The sequence below is a fragment of the Cimex lectularius genome, unplaced genomic scaffold, assembly GCF_000648675.2.
Source record: "Cimex lectularius strain Harlan isolate CLEC.00 unplaced genomic scaffold, Clec_2.1 scaffold144, whole genome shotgun sequence".
In the NCBI taxonomy this organism is placed as follows: domain Eukaryota; kingdom Metazoa; phylum Arthropoda; class Insecta; order Hemiptera; family Cimicidae; genus Cimex; species Cimex lectularius.
The window spans coordinates 940,076-952,152 of record NW_019392700.1 but is presented as its reverse complement, the minus strand read 5'-3'; the positions used below and the strand labels follow the sequence as shown (position 1 = coordinate 952,152).

The following is a 12,077-nucleotide window of genomic DNA, read 5'->3' as shown; positions in this document are numbered from 1 at the left end:
TGCACGAGTAAATAATCATTGTTGAAAGGACTGTCCATACTGTACAACTGATCATGCATGTCAGTTTGTATATGTTAAAAAAAGTGACATATAGCTCATTTTATATTATTTTTTATTTATTTTCACAATATAATAAATTAATTTGGTTCAGGGTCTAGTTCATTGAGTGGAGGCAGCAGCTCAGGAGTCGGAGAGAAGGATGGGGCAGCTCTAAGCTCGTGGGCCCGCTACCTCAAGAACAAATACGGAGTTAGGGGCAAAGAAGGAGGAGCATGTTCGAGCGTTGCAAATTCACGGAGGCTATCGCTAGGATTACCCCTGAGGACTGATTCAGATGAGGACCAAAAAAACTCGCCCGCCTCCCCCACTTCACCCACTCAACACCCTCTACATCAAGGTAAACTAACAATATTAATTTTGTGATAAATTTGTTCTCTTTTTTGGTTTTTTCAGGTTTCGCAGTCGGGTCCAGTACTAGAGGACAATACGCTGCAAAACGTAGACAGGTGTTCAGTGTGGGAAGTAGGGGGAGTGAACCCGGCTGCTTTACATGGCCCAGGGGGGTTGCCACCGGCCCGGAAAACTCCATCGTTGTCGCAGATTCTTCAAATCACAGAGTCCAGGTAACTGGCAGCCTGTAAATACAAAGTGCTTGATTATAAAAGCGGCCTTTTTTAGATTTTCGACTCCAATGGAATTTTCCAAAAGGAATTTGGAAGCTACGGTAACGGTGAAGGAGAGTTCGACTGCCTCGCCGGTGTCGCGGTCAACAGGATAGGACAGTTTATTATTGCTGATAGATACAACCATAGGATTCAAGTAAGACAAATAATATATGTAATTTTTAGTTTTTATAAAAAAGTACATTATAAAATTGTTTGTACAGATGGAAATTTTGAATATACAGTCTACATCTTGATCAAATTTCGTTAAATAGATAGCAAGATGTATACTAGAAGTATGGTGTACATACAATGACTAAATGTCCTAAATTTTCAAATAAAGATATTTCTTAAGCAATATTAAAGTTTAAATTTTGTGATTGTAGGTCATGGATCCATCGGGGAGATTCCTTAGAGCTTTCGGTTCTCAAGGCACTGCAGACGGCAAGTTCAACTATCCTTGGGGTGTTACCACCGACGCCCTCGGTTTTATATATGTCTGCGACAAGGAGAATCACCGAGTCCAGGCAAGTCAAGACGAAAACGCACGGACCCCCTTCCAACCAAACTAACAGGCAATTTACATTGCAGGTTTTCCAATCTGATGGTACTTTCGTTGGTAAATTCGGCTCGCACGGGTCGAAAATAGGCCAGTTGGACCATCCGCACTACATAGCTGTTTCAAACACAAACAGGGTAATCGTTTCTGATTCAAATAACCACCGGATACAGATTTTCGACGTGAATGGCCGAGTGCTTTCGACCTTTGGCCAGGAGGGATCCGAAGATGGACAGTTTAAATTCCCAAGGTAAGGACAAAATTATTATTGTTATTGTTTTTAAAGTGTATTGTTATAAATCACTTGTTTTGTATATGTAAATATAAATATTTTTATTTTCATTGAAGCATTCGATTTTAGAGGGGTGTTCAAAAATGATCACAGTCAAAATTGTCCATCCTTCTGATGCTTAAAAATGTAAATTAACAGTTGTCAATTGTCTTTTCAATATGGACGTCATTTTAATAAAAGCTTTTGTGGAGAAAGTGTGTGAAAGTGAGGATCAAAGCATTAACCCGCTTATAACTAAAACCAAGCTAGTAATAGGTCATTATTTTATAAATAATGTTGTTTTCTTGCCACATTTTTTTTTCATAACTATACTTTAAATTGAATGAGAGTCAAATAAAACGTTTAAGATATGGTAATATTGATATTGAAACCAGGTAAGTACAACAAAATAAATCCAAATTTTTTGCATATTTTATCTTTCAATTCTTACTACAAGTATATAAAAGTAAAAAGACAAAGTTATGTCCATGGTACCATTAATTAAACTTTAATGTTACAGTTTAATAAATGCAATAGTTAATCTGTCACAATAGCCATTCATTCGGTTTTATTAAAACTTAACTGACAACTATTGTATAGTAGATCAAAATTTATTGCTAATTAAATACTTGGTTGAACAGATATTACGTCCGCTTAGTTTATATTCGTTAAGCGACAGAATATTAAACCTCATGTTTATGCTCTACTGTCAAACAGCCATAACTTTACATTTCGCATAAGATTATAGCCGGAGGATGAAAATTGAATCCTATGTCAATACGGCACGGCAAGGATCATGAGGAAAAGGAAATGAACCGTCATTAACTATTAAAGAACCGACTTCGTCGAACCCTTTACATTATGTAGAGCGGAATCGTTTACAATAAACCGCTTCCTGAGAAGGAAATAGGCACTTCCATCCAATGCTCTTTTAACTAGGACTGCTACATCAGTGTTGATGTTCGAAAGCAATGACATTTGATTCAAAAACGACGTTAGATGTTTTTTAAACATCGAAGTTTTTGTTAGATGGTTTTTTACACTTCAACTTCCTTGTTAGATTTTTCACTATCAGTGTGCTTGAAAATTGTATTATAGCGTCAGCTTTATCTTTCTTGGTATTTGGTATTTTTGAAGGGTTAAGTTGGTGATTTTTATTGTTACGGTCGGTCGGTAACCTGTAATCTTTTCCAAATTTGTTGGCCTGCCTACCGCCGCTGTTTATTTTGGCCATGTTTCGTCTTCTCGGCGACTTCAACAGCGCGGTTGTATGTCCACCTCTCCCTGTTTACTATCCTTGATGCTATATATACATTACGCAGGGTGGGCGACCAAGACCCGAGGGTAGACTCGTACCCCATTCCTAAAACGTCCGGGATTCGGTCGGCTCACGTGTCCTATATATCCGTGATGCTACCCACTGGAGATGGCGAAATGGTTGTTTCCCTGTACGGGTTTGAACGCCTAAAAGACGATGAGGTTCTTTTTCGTTCGGGAAAAACGCTCCAATCATTAAGGATCAATACATAATTCTTTCCCACTTGACTTTTCTGAAGGATGAATCACCATTAATGCACCTGACCAGCGCCGCACCACGAGAAGGAAAAAGGGGTACTCCATACGATAGAATTGGCCATTCCATTACTCCCGAGTGGAGGGGCTCTTCCAGCTAAGAGCTTCCGAACAGGCCGGCACTTGCTTTCAATTAAAGTGGAATGCTATAGCTAAACATCATAAACAGCATCACTTGAACAACAGCATCAAACCCTAATTACCGACAAGGAGTCTCACACATCAAGCCACGTATCCAAACCCAAGTACAAGCTATGGTCATGGAAATTGCTTGCGCCTGTAGTTCAGTCGGTCATGCTCCGTCCCTCATCTTTCAGACAGGATCTGGTTCACTGATCTACCTGATCTCGCACACGTAGTTCGTCCACTGAAGATTTCTTTCGCCAGTATACGAAGACTGTTTGTGCTTTAGAGAATTTGCCACGCTCTCTGAGCTGCAGCATTATTTTGCTCCTGGAAAACCCCCTTGTAACCAAGGTTGAGACGCGTGACTCAGGAATAATCATAGGACGCAATAGATTGAGAAAGGATTATCTGCGAGTATAAAGCTAACCTTTTCAGGTTGCTCCCCACACCAAGGGTTATTATATATACCATTCAATGTCTTCGTGCTCCCCAAAATGAAAAGGGATACGGGTTCTCTGGGTCGATAAAAGAGGTTGGAGAGCGTCGAGTTCAATCCGCCTATTCAAGCGTCGAACGCATCGTCCGCCCAACTTTTCAGGTTGCGCACCACATCCTGGGTCCTATTTTCCCTCCGATTCACTTCTCCACTTCGTATATTTACGGAAGAGGCTATCAGTCTCCCCCACTAATTGGGAAACTGGTGGTTCCGGCAGTTTGCAAGCTCATCCCTTCGGGTTGCGCCAAAATCGGCCAAGAAATCCACCCGCCCCCAGTAAGTATTTGCTACACCTTCACAGGGGTACGTTGCCTCTTTTAGTCATGAAGGCAAGAGGTCGTATAAGAACAGGAGAGTTTATGTAAATGGTCCGTATCACTTGTCTTCACCCCTAGCCGATGTACACTTTCTGCTCTTGTCCGATGCTGGCGAGGGACTTACGATGATCGAATGCACCTGGTGACAGAGCGAAATGCCGAAGCGCGTCTGACAGACCAAAATGATTGGTAACGACCAAATTTCAGATTCATCACTCCGCAGACGACATGAGAAATCTCATGAGTGAGGTTTTAATTAGTTGATTATTCAATAACTATGTTTTTGAATCCTTGCTGTTGTTCTAACATTTAAGTTTTTTTCTACATCCTTGCTAGATTTCTCCATAGACTATTTCTACTTCGAATTTCTGACTATTTTTATGTCAGCATAGATATTTAATATGATTTTTTTAAATCCTTGTTAGTTTTTTAAACATCTATGTTGTTTTCTTATCGATGATTTCGATTATACATGCATGTACATTGCTTATATATTATTCTCAACATTTCTGATACTTGTTTTTTCAGCCATTGATGTTTTAGTTAGACGATTATTCAAAATCGACGTTTTTCAAACATCATTTTTGGTTCTTCAACATTGTTGATTTGGAAATCTCCTTGACTGTTTTTTCTACCACTTTTTTATTTTTTATTATTTGTGAAGGGCGCAATAACAAACTAGGGTTATCATTGCCTTTATTTGTCTTCGAGCAAACATACATCCTTTCAAAAAACATTTTTGTAAAATGTTTTATTAAATATCGATATGTTAATTTGATTTCTAATGTTATAAAAAAATTTATAGAATTTAACCCTTATCAGCAATATTTTACTTTAAATGTGGGATTTTCTAATGGGGTTAACTCCTTGGATTATCAAGACTTATTGGGGGTTACTCGTTAATTTACTGTAATATCGTTAGTTACGAACATCGAGTGTGTAAACAGCTACGTACAACCTACTAATTGAGGAGATTTGTTTCAAAACCGGCTCAATCCATTTCAAAAACTTTTTACACGAGATACAAAAACGTTTTGGAGCCATGGATTATCGTTTAGATGTTTTTTAAATTAATTTTTATTGGGAAAAAGGAACCTCTCCAAACATTTAAAGTATAGTTTTCAATATTGTATTATTTCTACGTTGCCAAAAATTTCAATTTCGAAAAAAAATTACACGGGATACAAAAACGTTTTGGAGCCATGCATTATCGTTGACTTTTTTTTATTAATTTTGATTTAAAAAAAACTACAAACGTTTAAAGTATAGTTTTCAATATTGTATTATTTCTACGTTGCCAAAAATTTCAATTTCGAAAAAATTTTACACGAGATACAAAAACGTTTTGGAGCCATGCGTTATCGTTTAGACTTTTTTGTTAATCTTTATTGGGAAAAAAACCACTCCAAACATTTAGTTTCGAAAAATTTTTACACGAGATACAATAACGTTTTGGAGCATTATCGTTTACTTTTTTTATTAATTTTTATTTTTAAAAAAACTACAAACGTTTAAAGTATAGTTTTCAATATTAATCTTATTAATTGTCAACAATAATTATAAATAATTAAATTGGGGGCGTCGGTGTCCGCAACGGTTTAGACGTTGACACGGCGCTCATCACTGTAAGGTAAAGGTCCCGGGTTCGAATCCAGCGGCCCTGCATTCGAACCCGACATACTTACAAATGAACATTTTTCAAAAACACCGGGAACCCTCGTAAAAAAACAAAAAAAACCCCGTAAGTTGGGAAGCATTTTTATGCTGGTTTGAGTAACTTTTGTTCAAAGCGTGCTAGTTGTAATGAATTGAAGAACTTGTGAAAACTAAAAAAAAATTGTTTTGCTAAAAATGTGAATTAAGCCAGTTTTGAAACTAATCCCTTAAATTACAATAGTTATTCAGCAGTATGTCCCTTTTTACGGTATCCTCTTCTGTAACAACCGAAATGAAAATTGATAAATATGGTGTTTTTTTTTTGTTTTTTTTTTAATTGCAGTTTTATTATTTCATCTCTAAAATATCGACGATTTGATTTATAACGATTTATCGTCGTAGATTTAATTCCGTTAAAATCCAACTATTATGGCAGAACAGCAGTTAACAATTTTCCACCAGAGATTTTCGATTTAAAAAAATGTTGCGCGTTTGTTCGTTTCAAATCTAATCTTTTTTAATATTTTAATATTAAAAATTTAGGCTGTCGAGGAAAAAATATTTTTTCATAAGCCTAAAAGTTGTTAGGGTGTAAAAAATATCCAACAAATATTATTATACGTCGATATTGTGTGATTACCGGGTTTTGTTTATTAAGAGAAAATTATGAGTTTTTGAACACCCCTCGTACGTTAAAAAAAAATAATTCGCGGCAATTAGGACGAGTTGGAATGAGTGATGAGATTTTGTGTTGAGTAGTTGCAAAAGGCCGTACGAAAGGAGTTTGTCTGGTCCCGTACCATCAACCTCGTCCTCACAGATTGACGATCGGCCAATTTTGAATAGATCGTTTTCGATCACAACACCCGTTACCCACTCGGATTCCACGACGATAGACTCGCTATTGCACAGGTCTCCGTCTCCTCCAGGCCCAAGGGTAAATAGGTCGTTGTCACTGACCACACCTCAACCAACTCCCAAATCCTGGATTGCCAGGTCGAATTCAATCGAAGGGACCCGCCTCCTCTCAGTAAGTCTAACCGTATATCGGTTTCAAGTTGAAATTGAAGCTGGCTTGCCCCCAGTCGGGAACCTTGTAGACTGTTTTTGCTGTTGCTGTTGTTTGTGAGTTTTGAAATTGAATGTTTTGTTTTGAGGTTTTATCGACTGTGGGTCCTCTTCGCACAATGCTTGTCATCAATGGTTTGGTCTTTTCTTAGATATACATGAAAGTACGAGCAATGTGTTGTTAATAATAGCATTTGGAGTGGAGTTGAATTTTTTTTTTCTGGAGTTTTCGATTGCTTGGACCCTTCGCTTTTCAAACATTACTCCCAAAAAATCATAAAATTAAATTCATTACTTCAGGCTACGCAAAGTGTTCTGCTTTTATTCCCTATGTTCATGACAATCATGACTAAATATAAAAATAAAATAGCGTGCATAAGGTTTATTGAGGGGAGGCTAAAATAGACTGGTGAACAGTTAGGTACCCAGATTGAGCAAACATATTTTCGTTTCAACTTTGAGACTTTATCAACTTAGGAATCATTTCTTCCACCATTACATTCAAATAGTATTTAAGATAAGAGAGCAGAAGTAAAAACCACTGAACCTCCAAGGCTAACGATTATTTTTTCTTTTCTTTATTTACCAAGACATTCCAATCAAAATTATAAAACTAGGTTTTAACTAACATAGTTGTATTCTAGAAATTTTTGGGGGAGGGAAAAACACTAGTGATTTAATTTTCAATATTTCTTTCATTTTATTTATACGAACGTTGTACAATCTTGTTAGAATAAATTAATTAGTTTATTACTATTATTATTAATTTTATGGGCGTTTTAACGGCTAAGGTCATTTCACGCCCTAACATCCCAAACATTCTATCTTTAATACATGTTAATCTCCAATATTTTCTTTCATACGCATGGGGTCAAAGTAATATGCTTATAACAGAATAGTCATAATCAAACAATTTTCTTATGGCAGTACTTACGATTTATGAGGATGAAATAGTTTCTATTGAGAAAGGGGCAAAATACAATGAGTTGGGCTAAATTCCAAGCATTAAGGAGGAGATACTCGCTTCCCAATCAACGGGGTTAGGCTCCAAAGGGGGCGATTTCGACAGCTAGGTCATTTCATTTCTCTAACTTTTATACAGTCGCGCAAATAAATACGTTCACATCTTTGTACATCACACACATTCTGATTAGTCGATGGAGTACTCGGTATTCCCTCATCGACCTCGCACAATATTTAAATTCTAATCTAAATTCGTGTCGTTGGGGAACTTATATAAATATTCAACCATCACCCTAAACACACTGACTGCTGGATATTTCACTATCAGAAGCTCACCACACTAATAAATACACTCACTCAAACAAAACACATAACTATGAAAAACATAAAGCAAATCTATATACAATTAAAAAACCACATTCTCCAAAGTGCGGAAAAGGGGACCTAGAAACTCACAACTATGCCCTAGAGCCGTTCTCAAATTCGGCGGCATGCCTACACTCTCTCTGTAAGGAGCCAAGTCATAACAAGCTTCTATTATGTCGGGCTTTAGCTACCTGTATGTTAGGGGTTTGGTCCAGGAGCTGGTGCCCTTAGGTCAACCGCGTATGACCTATTCTTAAACGAGCAAGGACAATTCCTCGTTTCTAGCCTCAAGCATTAAGGTTGAAAAACTATAAAATGCACGGAAATAATTATATGGATAATTACTATAGTTTATCTTAATTTTACAAGATTCATATAAGAATCTTACATGATTCGAAGTTTGTTGCTTTTTAATTTATTTTGGAAAAATTTGATGATGTGTCATGTAGTCAAATAGTTGTTTTGTATTTATTTGTCTTCATGGAAATCGTGGTAAGACAAACAAAAAAGAACGTTTCTTATTTATTCTTCCAAATTTGTCTGCAATAGTCTTATTCGAACGTTGAAAGAAAAACTAATATAAAAAATAAACACTGATATAAAAATAAGCAATAATATTAACTTTAGTGTTTTTCTTCAGACAGTTCTTTTTTTAAATATTATTGGTAATATACAACAATATTAATTTTAATGTTTTTCTTCAGACAGTTCTTTTTTTTAAATTATTGTAATACGCAACAATATTAACTTTGGTGTTTTTCTTCAGACAGTTCTTTTTTTAAATATTATTGTAATATACAAGAATGTTCACTTTAGTGATTTTCTTCAGACAGTTCTTTTTTTAAATATTGTTATATATACGATTCGGACTAAACGACATAAGAAAATAATAATGGTCAATAACAATATCAAATTTTCATTGACATCGTATTTTAGCAATTAGTAATAAAACAACTTTGCTCGATGTGTCCCACATAATCGAAGTGTGTTGTGCCTTGGCTCCCTACAGGGCGCGAGTAGGCATGCCGTCATATTTAAAAGGAGTTCTCGGACACAACAGAGAATTTCAGGGTTCCACTATTTAAGGGAATTGGGAATCTTTTTAATGTACATAGAAGTTAAATTATGAATTTTGTGTTTCTGGGTATTGTATGAGTGAATATATTTATTAGTGTGAATGGGGAAGGTCTGATGGTGAAGTAGGTAGCTCCATCGCCCTCAGGTTGTGTGTATGACTTGGATTGATGGCGGAAATTTTATACAAATACCCCATCGACCCCAATTTAAATTAATTTATTGTAGTGAACAGGTAGATGGAGGAATATCGAGTACTCGATGTACCAAACAGAATGAATGCGATCAATGATATAGGTGAGATTGAGTGTGTGTTGCGGTATTTTACTTCCGCTCGGGGCTGAAATGACCTAGCTGTCAGATGCGAAAAGATAAATAAAATAAAAAATAAAGATCAGGTTTTTAAAATAAATTTTTGTAGTGATACAAACCTTCTCAAGCAATCTAAACAATAGGGGGAAAATATAGGATTTTTGCGTAGCCTGATATATCCACTTTCCTCAAACTGTATATATATGTTTAAATGTTGATTTACACTTGTAATTACTATAAAGTGTCTAGTTCGTCTGCACTAATTAAAACTTTTCCAACCTATCGCCTATTGACATTATTAGAGTGTTTTCTTCTATTTTCCTTATAAATATAATTTAAATTAAAATTGTTCGTTGTTTTTTAGGGGGGTAGCAGTGGACGATCAGGGCTATATCCTGGTGGGAGATTCTGGGAACAACAGAATTCAGATCTTCACGTCGGAGGGGGGTTTCATCCGAGCGTTCGGGTGCTGGGGGAGCGGCGAAGGGGAGTTCAAAGGGTTGGAAGGGGTGGCTGTCATGTCCAACTCGAACATACTCGTCTGCGACAGGGAAAATCACCGAATACAAGTGTTTTAGCGTAAGTTTAAGGAGAGGAGACATTTTGACAAAGACTAAACGTTTTTTGTTTCAGGAAACGGCATTCCTTCGGATCTTCCGACGTGCACGTGTTCGATCCAGTCGTATCCAAGAAGATAATGATGGAAGCGACAGTTCCTCTGATCAGTTACCGGCCTCAGACCAAATCAACTACTTTTCCCTATTCGTCGTCCAGTTTTTCAAGAGCACACATAACATGAACGCTTCTAGTAAAATCAGCCAATCAGAGCAAGCAGGAACAGAGGAACGAAACAGCATTTAACTCGAGACTGTCCCCTTGTAGAAAAAATAATAAATAAATTACAATGTTGGCTCAAGTAAAATTTAAAGAAGATATTTGGACGGCCATCTCCGGGATTTGCTGGTACGAAACCTCGGACGACTGTGCCGCAGAAAGAACACGGTTGATTTTATTATTAGATTTCAAAAATATTTCCGATTTCGACTGTGAACAAACATTGACTCCAGTTACTTAAACTTTCTAGTCATTTAGCTAATTTATTTCCCGATAAAAACAGACAATGATAACGATTTTAAAAAATTGAAACGATTGATACTTTTTGTTTGCTCTGGCTAATGAGTTGTGTTTTGTATTTCTAATGTTAAATATTGTAATAAATTTAATGTAGTTAGATGAAAATAAAACGGAAATAAATAATTTTTTTAGATCAGTCACGCCTCCCACGTACGAAAAGCAAACATAGTGATCCACTATATTTCGTGGTCCGATTGGCCAAATAACTTGTTTCAATTAATTAATATTTATGTGAGGTATTGGTTGAAATGAAAAAGTTAGTGTCACGAGCGGGATTCGAACCCACGACCTTCAGCTAAAGGAAAAGTGGATCGAAGTCACGAAAGCTCGAGTGGTAGATCAGCGGCGTATTTAGCCGAAGGTCGTAGGTTCGAATCCCGCTCGTGACTCTATCTTTTTCATTTCAGCCAATACCTTGCAGAAATATTAATTAATTGATGGTGATATAATATAAACTAAAGCAGTGGATAAACTTAATTGGACGCCGGATAAGAAATAAGAAATAAACGTACTTTAAGCCATTAAGTCTATTTGTTTAATTTCAAATATTATGAGTGTAATTTATAATTTCCTTCATCTTTTGTTAATTCTGGCATGAGTCATTGATATAAATCATGTTGAATAAGGTAAGAACAGTCCAAATTTGAAAAAAAAAAAAAAAACTACTTGTCATCGGGAGCAATTTCAACCCACATTTTTTAATTGGGATTATTATGAAAATAATTTAATAAGTAATTCTATATTTATGTTCAATGTGGCCTAATTAACTAGTTTATTTATTTATTTTTTAAAGAGCCGGTAAACTACATCGGTAATACCCATCCCTCTCTCTTTCTCTCTCTCACTCTCTCTCTCTCTCCCTCTCTCTCACTCTCTCGCTCTCTCTCTCTCTCTCTTTCTCATATTATAATTAAAATAATTGAATAATTGCTTTTATATTTATGTTCATTGTGGCGTAATTAACTAATTATGGCAATACAGAGGTTGACTAAGGAGAGTACTGTTCATATTTGGTAAATATGATTGATCATTAACAATCCGTTAAATTTCAATTACTATGGATATTTATGTATGTAGGCATTAATAACTAGTTATGATTGCTGATAACTACCTGGTCATAAAAAAATCAATTTATTCCTCCTCCCAATTTATTGGACTTAATGTATTATGATTGTAATTTAGAATTTATTTCATATTCACGCTAATTGTGGTATAACTAATAATTTATTGCAGTACAATTGGTAGACTAAGAAGTGTACTGTTTATATTTGCTAAAACTGATTGGTCATTAGCAATCCAGATCCAAATCTGTTTAATTTCAATTACCATACTATAGATATTTATGGACGTATGCATAAATGATAGTGTGTGTGGTGGTTAGTGACCGTTAATCGATAATTATTCAGAAATCGTGAGATGCGTCTGGTGTGATGTAGGTTTCAGAAAAACATTTTCTTTATCGTGCCAACGTTTCGATCTTTATTGAGATCATCTTCAGGGC

General features: G+C 36.0%; 1 protein-coding gene across 22 annotated transcripts in view; it reads left to right on the top strand.

Annotated features, from left to right (window-relative positions):
• The window catches only part of LOC106668440 (RING finger protein nhl-1), a 106,332-nt gene extending 95,632 nt beyond the window's left edge, over window positions 1-10,700 (top strand). For 21 of the 22 annotated variants that reach the window (XM_024226102.1, XM_014397201.2, XM_024226113.1 and 18 more), the window contains 8 exons: window positions 152-397; window positions 454-623; window positions 679-819; window positions 1,049-1,189; window positions 1,254-1,471; window positions 6,419-6,689; window positions 9,807-10,021; window positions 10,076-10,700. In XM_024226102.1, coding sequence (XP_024081870.1) covers window positions 152-397; window positions 454-623; window positions 679-819; window positions 1,049-1,189; window positions 1,254-1,471; window positions 6,419-6,689; window positions 9,807-10,021; window positions 10,076-10,241 — 1,568 coding nt within the window. In that variant the 3' untranslated portion in view covers window positions 10,242-10,700. The remainder of the gene's footprint in view (window positions 1-151; window positions 398-453; window positions 624-678; window positions 820-1,048; window positions 1,190-1,253; window positions 1,472-6,418; window positions 6,690-9,806; window positions 10,022-10,075) is intronic. The other variant, XM_024226119.1, reaches the window with a different exon arrangement.
• Window positions 10,701-12,077: the final 1,377 nt, after the last annotated feature.